The 20,627-nt window shown below is 38.3% G+C and overlaps 2 protein-coding genes across 2 annotated transcripts in view; one reads left to right on the top strand and one right to left on the bottom strand.

The window, feature by feature from the left end:
• Positions 1 to 1,550: 1,550 nt before the first annotated feature.
• The window catches only part of METTL4 (methyltransferase 4, N6-adenosine), a 57,712-nt gene continuing 38,635 nt past the window's right edge, over positions 1,551 to 20,627 (bottom strand). Inside the window, exon 10 of the transcript XR_013381231.1 lies at positions 1,551 to 3,547. The gene's annotated coding sequence lies outside the window, so the exon portion shown is untranslated. The remainder of the gene's footprint in view (positions 3,548 to 20,627) is intronic.
• On the top strand, positions 1,859 to 3,346 carry TUBB8B (tubulin beta 8B). The gene is given in 2 exon segments (XM_077900191.1): positions 1,859 to 3,075; positions 3,077 to 3,346. Coding segments are annotated over 2 exon segments (1,191 nt in total). The 5' UTR covers positions 1,859 to 2,139; the 3' UTR covers positions 3,332 to 3,346.

The following is a 20,627-nucleotide window of genomic DNA, read 5'->3' as shown; positions in this document are numbered from 1 at the left end:
TAGAGACATAAAGAAAGGAAGCTGGGAAATTCTATAGCAAGCCCTCATTTCCTGGCATTAATAAGTTTTATGTAAAGGTGAATATAAAATTTAGTATCTTTACTACTCTTTCCTAGAATTCTTAACAAATATCAGATACTTACCTGTCTAACCAAACAACGAAATAACAAATAATGCTTTCTCTTTTTTTAAAATTCTTTTATTTCTTTCTTTATTTCAGAGAAAGAGAGAGCATCCCAGTATGGGGAGGAGCAGATAGACAAGCTGACTCCCCACTGATCATGGAGCCTGCTCTGGGGCTTGATCCTAGGACCCTGAGATCATGACCTGAGCCAAAGGCAAATACTTAACTAACTGAGCCACTCAGGCACCCCATAATTTTTTTTTAATTTTTAAAATTTTTTAAATATTTTTTAATTTAAATTCAATTTAGGTAACATATACTGTATTATTCATTTCAGGGGTAGAATTTAGTGATTCATCAGTTGCATAACTGATGACAGTGTTAACCCACTGCTCATTACATCAAGTGCCCTCCTTAATGTCCATGATCCAATTGCCCCATCCCATCCACCACTTCTCCAGCAACCTTCAGTTTGTTTCCTGCAGTTAAGAGTCTCTTATGGTTTGTCTCCCTCTCTGTTTTCAATTTAATGTTTTCTCAAAACACAGTCAGAATTATGATCTGGTATTGCAATATGGAAATGCCCGTTCTAGGTAATGTCCCCACTAGAGTCTATAAAGCAGATTTCCTATATTCTTAGTGATCATAAAATTCCCTTATGATCCCCATTATTTCACTGTCTTACTTATTCAGCAAACATTTATAATGTACATACTATATGTGAGATACTATAGCTAAGTGCTAGAATACAAAGACAGGGCAGTTATGGCTCTTGCCCTCAAGAAGTAATGATAATTTGGAAAGCCTGGGTGGCTCAGTGGTTGAGCATCTGCCTTTGGCTCAGGGCATGATCCCAGGTCCTGGAATAGAGTCTCACACTGGGCTCCCTGCAGGGAGCCTACTTCTCCCTCTGTCTGTGTCTCTGCCTCTCTCTGTGTGTCTCTCATTAGGAAGGAAGGAAGGAAGGAAGGAAGGAAGGAAGGAAGGAAGGAAGGAAGGAAGGAAGGAAGGAAGGAAGGAAGGAAGTTATGACAATTTGTAAAGACAAATTTGTAAAAACCTTTTTTAAGGTTGTGTGGAGGAAACTTGGAGATACTGCAGGTTCCTGTCCTGGAAACAGGAAGTACAACTTCTGGTTTGTCCTTATTTCATGTTGAAATTGTTAATGTTTCTGCTGGAATTTCAAAGTTTTCTTATCCTAATTCATTTCTCTTTCCTTTGTTGTTTTCAGCTTCTTACGCATTCCATTTATTTACTTTCTATTATCTTAACCCTTTCATATTTCTCTAGAATGAAGTCTCAATTTATTTTCATTTTTAAATCATTTTTATTTTTTTAAATATTTATTTATTTATTCATGAGAGAGATTGAGAGAGAGAGGCAGAGGCACAGGCAGAAAGAGAAGCAGGCTCTTCACAGGGAGCCCAATGCTAGACTTGATCCCAGATCCCAGGATCACGACCTGAGCTGAAGGCAGGTGCTCAACCACTGAGCCGCCCAGGCGTCCCTTAAATCATTTTTAATTGACTTATCTATACATGGGGGAATAGGAACAACATGATCTGGAGAGCATCCACATTAGATGCCTGGCAGTTTGGAGGCTTTCTCCTCCCTGCTCTCATACCCTATATGCATATCCTCTAATTCCTTCAACAACTATATCTGTGCTCTCAGAAACCATCTCCCAGCCCAATACAAGATGGCTCTACAGAGAACGTTCCTGTCACTGTGCTCGGACCTCATTGCTCCAGCCTCTGGACACATCCCATCCTTCCAGCCTGCGAATAGCAGTATAGGAAAAAACCACATCTCACTTTCCACCCCATACACACCTTTGAGAGAAGCAAAAAGAATTAAAATAAATTTTAACAATAAGGGAAATTGTGCACATCCAGGCCGGTCAATGTGGTGACCAGACAGGTGCCAAGTTCTGGGAGGTCATCAGTGATGAACACGGCATCGATCCCACCAGAACCTACCACGGTGACAACGACCTGCAGCTGGATCGTATCTCCATGTACTACAATGAAGCTACAGGTGGCAAATACGTACCTTGCCCTATGTTGGTGGATCTAGAACCCGGGACCATGGACTCTGTTCGCTCAGGTCCTTTAGGGCAGATATTCAGACCAGAAAACTTTGTTTTTGGGCAGTCTGGGGCTGGCAACAACTGGGCCAAGGGCCACTACACAGAGGGGGCTGAGCTAGTGGACTCAATCCTGGATGTGGTGCAGAAGGAAGCTGAGAGCTGTGACTGCCTGCAGGGCTTCCAGCTGACCCACTCACTGGGCAGGGGCACGGGTTCTGGCATGGGCACGCTGCTCATCAGCAAGATCCGAGAAGAGTACCTTGACCGCATCATGAACACCTTCAGTGTGGTGCCCTCCCCCAAAGTGTCTGACACAGTGGTTGAGCCCTACAATGTCACCCTCTCCATCCATCAGTTGGTAGAGAACACAGATGAGATCTATTGCATTGAAAATGAGGCCCTGTATGACATCTGCTTCCGCACCCTCAAGCTGACCACGCCAACCTATGGGGACCTCAACCACCTTGTCTCAGCCACCATGAGTGGTGTCACCACCTGCTTCCGCATCCCTGGTCAGCTCAATGCTGACCTCCGCAAGCTGGCAGTCAACATGGTGCCCTTCCCACGTCTCCACTTCTTCATGCCTGGCTTTGCACCTCTGACCAGCCGTGGAAGCCAGCAGTATCAGGCCCTCACTGTGCCTGAACTCACCAGGCAAGGCTTTGATGCCAAGAACATGATGGCTGCCTGTGACCCCCGCCATGGCCATTACCTCACTGTGGCTGCTGTCTTCCGTGGGTGGATGTCCATGAAGGAGGTAGATGAGCAGATGCTCAATGTGCAAAACAAGAATAGTAGTTACTTCGTGGAATGGATCCCCAACAATGTCAAGTCCACTGTGGCCCTGTGGCCTCAAGATGGCAGTCAAGATGGCAGTCACCTTCATTGGAAATAGCACGGCCATCCAGGAGCTTTTCAAGCGCATCTCAGAGCAGTTCACAGCCATGTTCCGGGGCAAGGCCTTCCTCCACTGGTACGCAGGTTAAGGCATGGACAAGATGGAGTTCACCGAAGCTGAGAGCAACATGAACGACCTTGTCTCTGAGTACCAGCAGTACCAGGATGCCATCGCAGAAGAAGAAGAGGATTTTGGTGAGGAGGCCAAAGAGGAGGCTTAAGTCAGAGTACCATCACCTCAGGCTTCTCCATTCCCTCTTCTTCAGCTGCCCCTGTCCTCTCCCTCAGAATTTGCCTTCTCTGCCTGTCTTGGTTTTTTTAGTCTTCTTCCAAGTTCTGTCCTGAACGGTTTCTTTTGCAGGAGTCTGTGCCACTGTTGAATGGGATCCTTCCCTCCTACATAAACTGCTTCACATGTTGGACTTCTTCCTTTTCCCCTGGAAAAGAGGGACTAGCCTTGATCCCTAGTCTCTGGAAAAGGCCCCTCACACTACCCACTTTTTCTTAACAAAACTCCAGCTCTGCTGTGTACATATGGAAAAGTGTGTATTGCCACCTAAATCATTTGGGACAAGGAGACCCTCCACCTTTTGGCAACACCTCAGCTCTTCCTTCTGCTATTCCCTTTTCCCACACACTCTTGATTTTTGTCCTGTTCTACATTTCAAATTTCTACTTTGTGTTGAACTTGCTTTTTTTTTCATATTGAAAAGATACCCCAAGAGCCAAAAATAAATGAAAACTTAAAAAAAAAAAAAATGGCTCTACCAAGCACCCTAAATCCATTTCCTGGAGGACTTTAAATATAAGGCTAATCACACAGTCGATTTGTTATAAATGTTGCCTGCCAACCCCATTTACAATTGTACCAAAACCAATAAAACATCTAAGAATAAACTTAACCAAAGAGGTGAAAGACCTGTACTCTGAAAACTACAGAAAACTGATGAAAGAAATTCAAGACAATGCAAAAAATGAAAAGATCTTCCATGCTCATGGGTTAGAAGAACAAATGTTGTTAAAATGTCTATACTACCAATCTACAGATGTAATGCTATCCCTATCAAAATACCAACAGCATTTTTCACACAACTAGAACAAAAAAATCCTAAAATTTGTATGGGACCACAGAAGACCTCAAATAGCCAAAGCAATCTTGTAAAAGAAAAACAAAACTAGAGGTATCACAATTCTAGATTACAAATTATATTACAAAGCAGTAGTAATTAAAACAGTATGGTACTAGAATAAAAACAGATACATAAGAATAATGGAATAGAACAGAAAACCCAGAAAAAAAACCCATAATTATATGGTCAATTACTCTTTGACAAAGCAGGAAAGAATATTCAATGGGAAACAGACAACCTCTTCAACAAAGAGTGTTGAGAAAACTAGAGAACCACATGCAAAAGAATGAAACTGAATCACTTTCTTTCACCAAACACAAAAATAAACTCAAAATGGATTAAATAGCTAAATGTGAGACCTGAAACCATAAAAATTCTTGAAGAAAACACAGGCAGTAATCTCACTGACATTGGCTATAGAAAGTTTTCACTAGACAGGTCTCCAGAGGCAAGAGAAACAAAAGCAAAAATGAGTTATTGGGACTTCATCAAGATAAAAAGCTTCTGCAAAGTTAAGGAAACAATCAACACAACTAAAAAGCAACCTATGGAATGGGAGATGTCTGCAAATGACATATCTGATAAAGTATTAGTATCCAAAATCTATAAAGAATTTATCAAACTTGGTAGATCCCTAAGTGGCTCAGCGGTATGGCACCTGCCTTCGGCCCAGCACACGATCCTGGAGTCCCAGGATCAAGTCCCACATCAGGCTCCCTGCATGGAGCCTGCTTCTCACTCTGCCTCTTTCTCTCTCTCTCTCTCTGTATGCCTCTCATGAATAAATAAAATATTTAAAAAAATAATTTATCAAACTCAATACCCCAAAAAACAAATAATCTATTTTAGAAATGGGCAGAAGACATGAATAGACATTTTTCAAAAAAAGACATACAGATGGCCAACAGACACATGAAAATATGTTCAACGTCATTCACTCCCTACTCAGGAAATGTAAAGCAAAACTACAATGAGATGCCAGTTCAGACCTACTGGAATGGCTAAAATAAAAAACACAACAGGTGTTGGTAAGGATATTGGAGAAAAAGAAACTCTCTTAACCTGTTGGTAGTAATACAAATATGTTCAGCCATTGTGGAAAACATACAGAGGTTCCTTACAAAATTAAAAATAGAACTGTCCTATAATCCAGTAATCACACAACTGGATATTTACCCCCAAAATACAAAAACAATGATTCAAAGGGATATATGCATCCCTATGTTTATTGTAGCATTACTAACAATAGCCAAATTATGAAAGCAGTCCAAATGTCCATAAATAGATGAATAAAGAAAATGTGGTGCAAACATATATATATACAGACAATGGAATATTATCATACCACAAAAAATGATATCTTGCCATTTGCAACAACATAAATAGACCTAATAAGCTAGTCAGAGAAAGACAAATACCATATGATTTTACTCATATATAGAATTAAATAAAAAAAACAAACAAGTGGAGAAAGGAAAAAAAAAAGAGAAACAACCAAGAAACAGACTATTAACTATAAAGAACAAACTGATGGTTACTAGAGCGGAGGTAGATCAGGGGATGTGGGAAACAGGAGATGGAGATTAAAGAGTACACTTACCATAATGAAAAAAAAAAAGATTTTTTTAAAAAAGGAAAAGAAATTCGTTGCCTGTCAACATTTCAAACTGTCACACTCACCAGTTACTAACCTATGGTTTCCAAAGTAAACAATGAATCTGGATTAAATCAAAATACTTAAGGAGGGCACATGATATAATGAGCACTGGGTATTATATAAGACCGATCAATCACTGAACTCTACCTGTAAAATAATCTATGTTAATTAATTGAATTTAAATTTTAAAAAACATAAAATAAAAAAAAAAAATAATCACATCATGAGCCAAAAGATCTCCATAGGAAGGGACTGCTTACTATTTCCATCCTAATTTTTACCAAGACATCACATTCTTCTTGAAGGAATTTTTTTTAAACTCTTGGGATCAGGCTCTTCCCCAGCTCTCTTCATTTTGGACAGATACAAAGCAATCCAGAGCAAGGGCTATTCCACTAGGACATAATTTAAAGCACTATTTCTGTTTTGCCCTACTGGATGGTTCATAAACTGAGGTATGGAATCCTAGGCTTAGAAGCTCAGGCCTCCCAGGAAAGGTGGCTTTGGATATGATAAAATAGCTCCTCTCACTTTCCTGCCCAGGATTCAGCAAATGCAGAGCCCATAATTGCAATACAGAGGTCAGAAGGCTGCATTACTTTGATATCCTATTAAATAAGGGGAAATTAAACAATGCCTTGGGTACCTCCATTTGAGGCTTTCTTTTTTCCAAATACTGAGAAATCGAAAATAACCTTAAATCAGAATTGCAAAATAACATCAGAAACATAAATCTGCCCTTCCTAATATTTGCTTTTCAAGGACTTCCAAGGTAGCTAAAATAATTCTGTGGTCTCACAATAATCAAAAATTAAGAAATAAAGCTCACAAGCATTATGAAACATTTCCCTATGAATTTCTTCTTCATATCCCCCTATAACACTATAAAATTAGTCTTGTCTCCAACTGAGGTATTCTTATAGGTAGAAATGAGATTTGTAGGTCAACCTCCTGACTCCAAAATCCTATGTCACTTTCACTGTGCCACATGAGGGCCCACTCTCTTTGAAGAATTAAGGACTGAATTGCAGCTATTTGCCACCTAGAAGCCTACTCATTTTAGATTCAAGTCAAGGCTGAGTTTCCAGCAGGTAGAAGATAGGATGGCTGAACTTCCTGATAAGGTCTTCTCAAATACATCACAAACCAATAAGAAAGGGAGAGAGTTAGGACAAAGAGAAATCATATATGGATATTAAAAAAGGAGGGATCCCTTAAAAAAGGATTCCTAAACAAACCTAAGCTATGGCTATAGTACCAAGCATTGTTGTGCCCAAGATTGCGAATCCGAGAAACCACCAAGGAGCTGACACCGATGCAAGTGCACGAGGGTTTATTTACAAGCTTGAGCTTGGGTCCAAGTGTGCCCAACACAGCAGAGCAGGGACTTGGACCCCGAAGTGGGTTACAGCTGGGTTTTTTTATAGGCTGGTCTAGGGGATTTTCAGAAGGGGTGGAGGAATTTCTCAAGTTCTGTTTACATTCTGATATGGGGCTTTCAAGGGCATTGAGCTCTGTTCTCATTTTAATATGGGGCTTTCAAGAGCATTGAGCTCTGTTCTCATTCTAATATGGGACTTTCTACCACGGGCATGGGCTCTGTTTCTTTCTGATACAGGATTCTGTGCCTACGGCAATTCTGAGCCCTATTGTCTTTCGGATATGGGATTCCCTGCCGAAGACATTTTGAAGTTTTTCCTGTAAAGTTCAGCTCTTATTCACAGGGGCCTAAGATGGCTGTACTTGTGCTAATGCTAAACTTGAGGTGGAATGGCCTTGATTTTTCTCGGCCTCCACAGCATAAATCCAATAATAAAAAAGGATTAAGGTTTCAGTTCAAGATGGCAAACATAGGAAGGCTGAACTCACCTCCTCCAAGGAACAGACCAAACTACACCTATTACTAGAACAACCCCTCCTGAAGAAAAACTAAGGACTGCCTGAATCACTATTGAAGAAACAAAGACAGAAGAACAAGAGAGATGGAGACACAGTAACAAAGGGAACCCCTACACCCAATACTGCGTACAAACTGCAATGAGGAGGAATACTACTAATAGACTAGGACAGACCCCTCTGTCCTTGGGCACAGGAAAAAACCCATGGTTTAAAAGAGCAACTAGCATGTAAAGGAGACAACAGTAGAACTCTGCCAAATAGCAGAATTGCTACAGGGAAGTTCTCCAGGTCAAACTCGAGAATGACATGGCTTATGTTCCCACCCTACACTAAAAGCCTGGACCAAAGCAGAGTCCACACACCATGGCAGGCAGGTCCAATGGCCTTGGTAGGCTTGCAACTTCAGTGAGCCCAGGGTCCACAGACCCACACCAGCCCTACATGCACTAGGACACAGAAGAAAGTCCAAGGTTTAAAGGGGCCAAGGAACTATGATAATGCTCTCTCCCCCTCAATCTCAAGGGCCCAGACCAAAGCAGGGTCTGGCCACCATAAGGGCTAGAGTTCAGACACCATAAATGGGGGATAAGAGCATCACAGAGGGCTTACAACCTCAGCAAGCTCAGAGTATAAAGGCCCACGCCAGCCCTAGCTGCACTGGGAAACAAAAAAAGCCATGGTTTACAGGGATCATGAAACTACAAGAACACTTGTTTTGTTTTTACTTTTTACCTTTGGGATTTGGTCTTCTCTTTTTTATTCATTTTTTTTCCAGTCTTTCTTTTTTCTTTTATATTTTATTTTTTACTTTTGTAAAAAAATTGTTATTTTTTCTTTATTCTCTCTGTAAGAAGCCACAGTTTAAAAGAGTAGGTAGCATATACAGTCATAGCTCCAGTGTGCCAGAAAAAGTAACCAAACACACATAGTTTGTATAGGAGTCACCACACACAAGACCACACACAAGACTCCTTCAATATTAGAAATAGTCATTTCACTAATCCATACAAGGAAAATCAAGCAAAATGGGAATAAAGAAAAATATGCTTCAAAAGAAAAAATATTGCATTATGAGTGTCCCAGAAGAAAAAAGAGAAAAAAGAAAGGTGTAGAAATTTTATTTGAAGAGATAATAACTGAAAACATCCTCAATCTAAGGAGGGAAATAGACATCCAAGTCCAAGAAACAGTTCCAAACAAGATGAATCCAAGGAGGTCCACACCATGGCTTATAATAATTAAAATGTCAAAGATTAAAGATAAAGAATCCTAAAAGCACCAAGAGAAAAACAAAGTTACGTAGAAGGGAAAACCCTGTAAAATGTTAAGCTGATTTTTCAGCAGAAACTTTGTAAGCCAGAAGGGAGAGGATGATCTATTCAAAGCACTGAAAGGAAAAAAAACATAATCAAGAATGGTTACTATTTAGATTAAAAAAAAAAAAAAAAGAGAGGGATACCTGGGTGGCGCAGCAGTTTGGTGCCTGCCTTTGGCCCAAAGGTGCGATCCTGGAGACCCGGGATCCTGGAGACCCGGGATCAAATCCCACGTCGGGCTACTGGTGCATGGAGCCTGCTTCTCCCTCTGCCTATGTCTATGCCTCTCTCTCTCTCTCTCTCTCTCTCTGTGACTATCATAAATATAAATAAATAAATAAATAAATAAATAAATAAATGAATGAATGAATAAATAAATAAATAAAAATTTTAAAAAAAAGAAAACAAACAAACAAAAGAAAGATAAAGGGATTTACACCACTAAACCAGTCTTACAAGAAATGCTAAAGGAGCTTCTTCTTTTTTTTCTTTTTTATAAAGATTGTATTTATTTATTCATGAGAGACACAGAGAAAGAGTCAAGAAGAAAAACCTGACGAGTAACGTGACGAGTCAATGAAGCAACCAAAGAGGAAAGAAAAAATGTTAATATGTACATATCTATCAATAATTACTTTAACTGTAAATGGTCTAAATGCTCCAATCAAAAGAGAGTGATAGAATGGATTAAAAAACAAGACTCATCTATATGCTGCCTACAAGAGATTCACCTCAGACCTAGAGTCTGAAAGTGAAGTTCAGGATGGAAAAACATTCACCATGCAAATGGAAGTTTAAAAAAGCTGGGTAGCAATACTTAATCATACAAAATAGATTTTAAAACAAGGCACCTTGGTGGCTGGAGACAATGAAAATGAAACAAATGGAGACAATGGAGACAAAGGAAAATGAAAACACAACAATCCAAACTCTCTGGGACCCAGCAAAAGCAGTTCTAAGAGAGAAGTATAAAGCAATACAAAACTACCTCAGAAAAAAGAAAAAACTCGGGATCCCTGGGTGGCACAGCGGTTTAGTGCCTGCCTTTGGCCCAGGGCGCGATCCTGGAGACCCGGGATCGAGTCCCACGTCGGGCTCCGGGTGCATGGAGCTTGCTTCTCCCTCTGCCTGTGTCCCCTGTGTCTCTGCCTCTCTCTCTCTCTCTCTCTCTCTCTGTGACTATTATAAATAATAAATAAAAATTAAAAAAAAAAAAAGAAAAAACTCAATTTCACCTTCCTTCAAAAGGAACGAGAAAAAGAAGAACAAAATTCAAGGTGAGGAGAAGAAAGAAAATAATAAAAATCACAGCAGAAATAAATGAAATAGAGACTAAAAGGACAATGGGGGGGGGGGGAGGAATCAATGAAACCAAGAGCTAGTTCTTTGAAAAGATAAATGAAACTGTTTATTAGCCAGACTCATCAAGAAAAAAAGAGAAAATACCCAAATAAGTAAAATTAAAAATGAAAGAGAAGCAACAAAACAAATGCTGGCGAGGATGTGAGGATAAAGAAACACTTGTGCACTGCTGGTGAGAATGTAAATTGATAAAGCCACTTTGGAAAATAGTATGTACATTCCTCAAAAAATTAAAAATAGAACTACCATATGATCCAATAATTCTACTATTGAGTATTTACCTAGGGAAAATTATAACACTATTAGAAAAGATACACACCCCATATGTTTATTGCAGCATTTTTTGCAATAGCCAAGATACGGAAGCAACCTAAGTGTCTACCAACAGATGAAATGGATAAGGAAAATGAATATTACACAACCAAAAAGAATGGGATCATGCCACTTGAAACAACATGAGTAGACTTAGAGGGTATTATGCTAAGTGAAATAAGACAGAGAAAGACAAATCGTATATGATTCTACTCATAAATAGAATCTAAAAAAGTAAGAAAATCAACAAACAAAAGGCAGAATTAGATCTATAAATAAAGAGAACAGATTGATTGCCAAAGGGGAAGTGGAAGGTTGGCAAAACAGGTGAAGGAGAGAGGGAGATACAGGAGGAGTATATTCTAACACATACACACACAAACACATACACAATACTACTATTTCTAAAAGTAGTAATAAAAAGGTAGGAGGAAACTTTGGGAGGTGATACATGTTTATGGCCTTGATAGCAGTGATAGTTTCACAGGTATATACTTATTCCCAGACTCATCAAGTTGTATACATTAAATATGTAGTCTTTTCATTCCAATCTCATCTCAGTAAAAGAGTAAAGCACTCTTTTAAAGTGCTTTAAAAGTAAAGAAACAAAGTGTAAGCTTTGAAGTGAAAACAGACTGGGGTTCAGGTCCCAGTTTTGCCACTTATTAGCTATATGACTTTGACGAAATCATTTAAACTCTCTGAATCTTTGCTCATCTGTAGAATGAGGACACTATAGATGGAATAATAAGATGTCTAGGATTGTCTTTTTAACAATCCAGGTGGGAGGAGTAGGCAGGGGTATAAAGTAATCAAAACTGGTCACAGGTTGGTAATTGTTGAAGTTGAATGATGGGTATATAGAGATTCATTATATCACTGTCTCTTATTTTGTGTATGTTTTAAATTCCCGTTTTACAAGGCTTAGAAAAATTAATTTAAAAATATGAATGCCTCATCCGGATAATGGATAATCAAAAAGAACTATTACTAACTCATGAAAGAAATATAAATGGCCTAATAGTTTTAAATGTTTGGTGTTACTAATTTTTAAATGTAAATTTTACAAATAAAAATGGTATCTCTTAAGTGATGACCATATATGGAATTTAAGAAACAAAACAGATGAACGTGGGGGAGGGTAAAAAAGAGAGAGAGAGAGAGAGGCAAATCATAAGAGACTTTTAACTATAGAGAACAAACATGGTTGCTGGTGGAGGGATGGGTGGGGGGTGGACTAAATGGGTGATGGGTATTGAGGGCATGTGTTGGGATGAGCACTGGGTGTTATACATAAGTGATAAGTCACTAAATTCTACTCCTGGAAAAGGGAACCCTCTTACACTGTTGGTGGGAATGTGAAATGGTGCAGCCACTCTGGAAAACTGTGTGGAGGTTCCTCAAAGAGTTAAAAATAGACCTGCCCTACGACCCAGCAATTGCACTGCTGGGGATTTACCCCAAAGATACAGATGCAATGAAACACCGGGACACCTGCACCCCGATGTTTGTAGCAGCAATGTCCGCAATAGCCAAAATGTGGAAGGAGCCTCGGTGTCCATCAAAAGATGAATGGATAAAGATGTGGTCTATGTATACAATGGAATATTACTCAGCCATTAGAAATGACAAATACCCACCATTTGCTTCGACGTGGATGGAACTAGAGGCTATTATGCTGAGTGAAATAAGTCAATCGGAGAAGGACAAACATTATATGGTCTCATTCATTTGGGGAATATAAATAATAGTGAAAGGGAATAGAGGGGAAGGGAGAAGAAATGGGTAGGAAATATTAGAAAGGGAGACAGAACATGGAAGACTCCTAACTCTGGGAAATGAACTAGGGGTGGTGGAAGGGGAGGAGGGCGGGGGGGGGCGGTGACTGGGTGGCGGGCACTGAGGGGGACACTTGACAGGATGAGCACTGGGTGTTATTCTATATGTTGGCAAATTGAACACCAATAAGAAATAAATTTATTATTAAAAAAATATATATATATATATATTCTACTCCTGAAACCAATATTACACTATATGTTAACTAGAATTTAAATTAAAAAATTTTTTTTAAAAAGTGATGACCAAAAACAACAACAAAGTTTGTGGACTGATCCTATTTGATTTCAAAACTTATTATAAACTACAGTAATCAAGATAGTGTGGAACTGGCATAAATAAAGACACAGTTCAATGGAATAAAACTAAGAATCTATCAATAGATGCATATATATTTGTCAACTGTTTTCAACAAAGATGCCAAGATAACTCAGTAGCAGAAAAGAAAGATTTATCAGCAATTAGTGCTGTATTAACTGGTGATACATTTAGAAAAAAAATCAACATTGACTTTCAACTCATACTAAACATAAAATAACTATAAGTAGATCAAAAATCAAATTTTATAGAACTTCTAGAAGAAAAAAATAACAAAATGTGAATGATCCTGGGCTCAGTAAAGACTTTTTTAAAATATTAGCAAATCAAAAACAGTATATAAAAAAGAATTATAGACCTCATTCAAGAAGGATTTATTCGATTTGAAAGGCTACCTCAAAATTTGAAAGCCAGTGAATGTAATACATCAGATCTACAAACTAAAGAAAAAAAATCATATGATCTTATCAATTGACACAGAAAAGGCATTTGATGAAATACAACATTTAGTCATAATAAAAACTCTCAAAACAATAGAAGGGAACTTCCCCAAGTTGATAAAAATCATCTAAAAAAACAATTCCAAACAAGATCCATACGGTTCGGGATCCCTGGGTGGCGCAGCGGTTTGGCGCCTGCCTTTGGCCCAGGGCGCGATCCTGAAGACCCAGGATCGAATCCCACATCAGGCTCCCGGTGCATGGAGCCTGCTTCTCCCTCTGCCTGTGTCTCTGCCTCTCTCTCTGTGTGTGACTATCATAAATAAATAAAAATTAAAAAAAAAAAAAAAAAAGATCCATACGGTTCTTCAGAATTTATATCAGCAGAAATGATACCAGCTTGGCCTAAAGGGGAGAGAGTATAAAATGAAAGGAAGGCTGTCAATGCACAACACCGTCCCCCTCCAAATTATATTGACAGGAAATAGGTTGATAAAAGAAGTTAGCTGTAATATGCTATCTTTCATAGAAAAGGAAGGGTAACTCAAAGGATGAAAACAAAACACAAGAGAGATGAACCAGAGCTTAGAGGGTGGAGCCAAGAGCTGGGAGCCAGCATTACTACCAAGCTTTACTGAACTTTTATTGAAATCTAATCAAGCAAGTCTGCCTGGAGTTCACTTGACTAGATTTTCAAACTGTTTTGGACAAGTAAGGCCTTTATTTTTCATATATCCTCTTTTTTAACCAGAATAACTAGAACTCTTATGCTTTGCCTATCCCACTATTGTATGTTGGTTATGTTTGAGGCAGGACTTGTTTCTTTCGTTCCACAGGTTCTCAAATGGACAGGAATTTTGTCCAGAAGCTGTACTTAATGGATTATTTATCAGAAGCCTCAATTCTAACCTGATTTAGGTGACTTAAAGGATGAGATCTAGGACTTTTAAGTTGAAGACATTTAGATGAGATCCTAAACTTTGAACTGATGCTATAATGGAATGATAGCCTTGCAAAGTTTGAGGAGGAGGAAATATATTTTATACATGGGACACACATGGATCACTGGGGGCCAGAGGTTGGGCCCATGATAGGCAAAATTCTAAGAATGACTCCCAAAGAGCTTCACACTTGTAAAATCTCCTCTCCTTTGAATTTGGTTAGAATCTATGAATATCTACGAATATGATCACATTATCACTCACAAAAGGGAGATTATTCAGGTGGGTCAAATCTAATCACAAAAGCCCTTTACAAGTCTTTTCTTTAGGTGGCTGCACAAGGGGAAGTATTGAAGGCTAAATACTCAACATGCTATCGTGACTTTGAAGATAGAACCATGGGGAAGAACTGGAGAGCAGCCTCCAAAAGTTGAGAGTTGACTACTAGCTGACAGCCATCAAGGAAACAGAACTGTATTTATCTAGCAACCTGAATGACCTTGAAAATGGATTCTTCCCCAGAGCCTCCAGATAAGAGCTCAGCCTAGCCAAAACCTTGGTTTTGGTCTTTTGAGATTCTTGGCAGTGACTCAGGTGAGACTGCTCAGAATTCTGACTTACAAAACTGTAAATTACTAATGAATGTTTAAGTTGTTATGATTGTGGTAATTTGTTACTGCAGCAATAGAAAACCAATACATGAAAAGATGTGGTATGTGCATACAATTTAATACTACTCAACAATAAAAAGGAATGAATTATTGATACACAAAAAAATAAAGAATCTCAAAATAATTATGTTTTGAGTGAAGGAAGATACACAAAATAAGAGTGAATGCTGTATAATTTCATCTAGGTTCAATTTTAGAAAATGTACCCAACTCTATGGTGCAGAATGCAGAACAGTGATTGCATAGGGATAAAATGTAGAGAGGCAGTTAGAGAAGATGAATACATAGAGCTTTGACAAAATCTTGGGAGATTATGTTTATTACTTTGTGTTGGTGGCTTCTCAGGTATACACGAAAGTCCAAGTTCATTAAACTCTGCATTGTAAATATGTGCAACTTACTTATATCAATTATACCTCAATACAACTATAAAATAATAAAAATGATCCTATTAGACAAATCTAGAAAAGATACCCAGATAACATTTTAATTCAAAAGGTGGAAAATATCAGAGTAGGAAAAAACTCCTGTTAATTTAGACTCTAGCTCTAACAAATTGATAAAATTGCATGTACTAATATTCTCTATATTTCTAGAGAAAAAAAAATTTTAAGTTTACAATCAAGAACAAAATGCTTTCTTTGTAACTCTTCTGAACTCACATTTTAGCTGCCTATTGCCTAGTAACATCCTTACAGTCACTCCTACAATAAGAAAATAAACCAAAATTTAATCAGGACTTGGTTCCTGCTCTCCATTTCTCATATTGCTTAGTGATCTCTAGTGATCTGCCTCTCTAAACTTTTGCATCATTTTCCCTCTATTCTGCCATTTAGTCTTTGCACACTATGTACACTTTGCACATTTTGTTATGCTCTAATGGTTTCTTATAAGAGTCTTCTACTCAACTGAGTTCAAAGATACCTGAGGCCAGGAGTTAGTTTAGTCATTCATTAAATATTGGCAGTTCCAGATCTGCTGATAGGAGAAACATAAATAAAAATTTGTCCTCCTCTCCTAAGATAGTCAAGAGGATATAAAGTCGTCATTTTTTTTTCAGCGAGCCATCTGAAGAATAAATTGCTTTTCAGTTTTTATGATAAATGTGAGGGAAAACATATCTGAATAATCCAAGCATGTGAAAAATGGCTCTAAGAGCAACAATAAAAAGCCTTCCTTCAGGGGCAAAAAAAGTGTATCATGAAGATATGCTACCAGGAAGACTGCAAATAAAGAGAACTAAGTATCCATATTGAATAACTTCTAAGTACCAGGTCCTATGCTAGGAAACTTAATATACATTCATATATTATTTCATTTCATCCTCATAATAATCCTACAAGGTCCAAAAATTAGCCTTCATATTCTTTAGAATACAAGAAAGTGTAGTTTAAATAATTATTCAATAACTCAGAAGATGAATATCAAGACTCAAAATATAGACCCAGGTGATCCCACCTGGTGGGATCAGCCTAGTTTGTTCCTGAGGAAGATTCATGAGCAAAAGCAGAGTCCTAAATTCAAATAACAGTCTAGTTTGACTAACAATCAGGATATGTGGTTAATTTGGGGAGATGCTAAAAATCAAGCTGGGTGCCTTGTTTTTCCTTAGAGATATTGACCAAAAATGATTTAATACTGTGACTATTCATTTGCCTTAGCTATCATCCAAAGTTATGCCATTGTTGTGTCACAGTAATCTGATAATTAGGCCAAAGCCTGATCGGAAAAAGCGAATGAAAAAAGTTTCCTCATGTTCTCTACCCATAGAGATCAATTTGTTTTTATATGGTGCCAAGGACTTGGGGTCTGCTACTGAAAAAGACCCAAAAGTTCCCAGAACTGGGAAGTTCACAGAAGTCCCAGATTTAGGTTAACTCCTAGGAAAATTCAAGGGAAGGGGATCCCTGGGTGGCTCAGCGGTTTAGCGCCTGCCTTTGGCCCAGGGTGCGGTCCTGGAGTCCCGGGATCGAGTCCTGCGTCAGGCTCCTGTCATGGAGCCTACTTCTCCCTCTGCCTGTGTCTCTGCCTCTCTCTCTCTCTATGTCTATCATGAATGAATGAATGAATGAATGAATGAATGAATGAATGAATCTGAAAGAAAGAAAGGAAGGAAGGAAGGAAGGAAGGAAGGAAGGAAGGAAGGAAGGAAGGGAAAGAAAGAAAGAAAGAAAGAAAGAAAGAAAGAGAGAGAGAGAGAGAGAGAGAGAAAGAAAGAAAGAAAGAAAGAAAGAAAGAAAGAAAGAAAGAAAGAAAGAAAGAAAGAAAGAAAGAAAGAAAGAAAGAAAGAAAGAAAGAAAATTCAAGAGAAAAGGCTGGTTATGGAGCTATCAAGGTAATCTGACTTGCTTTCAAGCTGGAGTAGACTAGTCAATAGAACCATGAATTAAGACCACCTATGTAGTTCTGGGTTGGTCCATACAACCAAACACTGGTAGCAGATCACCATGGTACATAAAATAATTTGTACCCCTACTTACCTTACATAAGCTCTCCTTTCTCACCACTTGAATAGCCACCTTCAAGTACAAATCTATATTTTGCAGAAGAGTTTTCTTTAAAAATGTGAATTTAGATGGCTAATCTAATTGAGGGACACATAATTTCATGGTAAATGTGCTCATGGCTTGTATCAAAGAGTTTAACAGCCCATCTCATTCTGAGTGAGTGGCACTCCAGCTATCAGTTCAATCAACGTCACTAAAATCTCTAATGAAAAATATTGGTAGTAACCCAAGACTGGTTATATCATATACTCAGAAAGGTATGTTTAGATGATTATATATGAACCATTCTAAATTTCCTTCAGGCTACCCAATGGATCCTCTGATTAGTGGATAATGAGCCTATTATTAAGATCTCAGGTTCATTAGCAAACATGATACAACATAAAGTGCCCTAATTTAAGAATCAGAATTCAAGTCTTGGTTATCACTTATTAGCCATGTCAGCTACCCTCTATGAACCTGTTCCCTCATTATAACTACAACTCCATAAAACTGCTTTGAGGGTAAAGTGATGTAATTGACATAAAAGAACTCTGATAACCAGAGAACTATGCCAACAGTGCTGTGGTGCTTCCCAGGGTGTGGCAGGCCAGTGCATGATATGAGTCAAATGAGGTGAACTGCAGAGCATTTTCAGGGAAGGGAAGGCCCTTTAATGCAATTATAATCCTCCCCTGAATCATTAACGGTAGAAAACCCAAAGTCTCACTGAAGCTGAATATATAAAAATTCACTAAAGAAATGTCTCTAGGGTACCAAACCTGAAAGGTACATTTGAGATTTCTCATAAGAATGATCTTGAGTCATAGAATTTAAAGGACTCGAATAGGACAAAGTAGATACAGCCTACAGCAAGGACAGAGCAAAGGTAGCAATTAAAGCCTGGTCCAGACCTGAGTCAACCAATCTATCTTCCTCTAAGACAACCAGCCCACAGTGACACTGGCCTCTCTCAAATGGTGACATCCAGGAAGAAAAACCTATTCTCACTTCTAGACCAAAGAAAAAGGTCTTATTTACTTAGTAGGTATCTTACCAACTAGAAAATCCCTTTGGTGGCTGTCTCAGTCAGTTCCAGGCTACTGTTAACAAATTACCAGACTGGGTGGCTTACACAATAAATATTTATTCTTCACGATTCAGGAGGTTCAAAGTTCAGGACCAGGTATCAGCATGGTCAGTTTCCTGGCGAGTGCCCTCTTCTTCGTTATGCTATTATATGGCCTTTTCTTGGTGTTTATATGCAGAGTGAAGTTTCATGTTTTGTTTTGTTTTTATAATACCATTAATCCTGTTATGAGGGCCCAACACTGATGACTTAATCTAGCCCTAATTGTCTCCCAAAGCCCTACCCCTAAATACCATCACACTTAGTTTCAGCATACGAATTTTGGGAAGGTACAAACATTCACACCACAGCTGCTGCACATAAAAATCAAGTTCCTGCAGGTGTAACAGATCCTCCAGCAAAGTGTAACAAATCTATTTTGAACCAAAATTAATGTGATACCAGCCTAAAGTCTCTGAATATAGAAGAAACATCAGAAAAGCCACCAATTAACCACTTATGGAAGTCATCAAAGAACAACACAGAGTAACTATGAAGTTCAGAGTCAAGAGCTAAAGCCCAAAGCTACATGTGGTCTTTGTTTTAATGTTTTTAATGATTTTTTTTAAGCCAGGACCACAATGGAAATGATGGATTTCAAAGCTTCTTCATCTATGAAACCAGGTGTAAGCTAGGAAATCCAATCTCAAGAAAAAAATCAAGAAAATATGATGTTTAACAGAAAAACTCTATGAATTTTCAGGTGAATCCCCTGAATTGGAGTAGAATGTGAAAGAAAACTTTTTTTTTTAAAGAAAACCTTTTTGACCTAAAACTAACACTATGCGAAGAATTCAAACATTACTGATTGCTTATAATACTCCAAGTATAGTTCTAAGTATCTAACAAGTGTTAACTCATTTAATCCTCATAACAACTTTAGAATTAAGTATTATTACTGCCCATTTCAATGCATGAAGAGGCTAAAGCATAGACTTAACTAACTTTCCCAAAGTCCTAAGCTAGTAGTTGAAAAAGTTGGGGTGCAAAGCTAGGCAGGCTGGCTTCAGAATGCACTGACTGTGTGCTACATGGAACTGACTACCATCTATACAAAAAATATCCTGGGCCTAAAGTGGCCAAGAGAACTGAACGAAACTAAGTTGAACTTTGACTACACAGGATACAAATAAAGGCTGAATGAGAAAGAAAGACAAAAAAGGACCAACTTAAAGAGGATTTGCTTCCAAAAAAGTAGTTAAATACTCGTGACTCTAATGGATCCTGTATGGGAGGGTGAAAGAGCCTCAATAGAAAGGCCATGAATTCTAAAGATAAAATCTTATGAAGCAAGATTCCCCAAATTTTCTTGTGTGGCGCCCACTGCTAACCACGTGCAGGTGAAATGACTTTTCGTGTGATTGCTCAGGATGTCAACTGTGATTGGATGGCCTCCAGGTAAGTCAAAATCAAACTGAACACTAGAACTGGGCTCAAGGGAACTGATAACACTTTAGAAATTGTTAGTCATTTGCTCAGTTTCCCATGTTCTTATATGGAATATAGCATGGACTCTGGAATCAGGGAGCTATGCATTCCAATCCTAGTTCTAATACTTATTACAGATTTTAGGACAAAATAGTCTCCCTGGCCTCAGTTTTCTTGACTATTAAATGGAGATAGTATCCCTCAGGACTGTACAAGGATTAAATGCAAGAAAATATAAAAAACATAGTGAAGAGTAACACACACTATTCAACAAACATTAGCTCTATCCCTTTGCCTAAGCATTTCCAAGAGTCCTAAAAGACTTTAACTCTATAAAAAGAATGACAGAAAACAAAATCCTTACAAGTTTTAAAGGTAATATAAAAATCTCTGAATAAAGATATAACATTAAGTGAATAATAAAAAGTTCATTAGGTCAGTTGGCTAAAATTTAGTGGTAATGAAATCAAAGTTCAAAGTTCCTAGTCTGACCTTTTTGTTCTCACAAGGGATGTGATTGTTCCATTTTGCAGAACTATCCTTTGTTCAAAAAAGAGCCCAATAATTAAACAGGCATTACAAACAAGGC

The sequence above is a fragment of the Canis aureus genome, chromosome 6 (genome assembly GCF_053574225.1).
Source record: "Canis aureus isolate CA01 chromosome 6, VMU_Caureus_v.1.0, whole genome shotgun sequence".
NCBI lineage: Eukaryota > Metazoa > Chordata > Mammalia > Carnivora > Canidae > Canis > Canis aureus.
The sequence above is the reverse complement of the archived record's forward strand: the minus strand, read 5'-3'. Positions and strand labels throughout refer to the sequence as shown.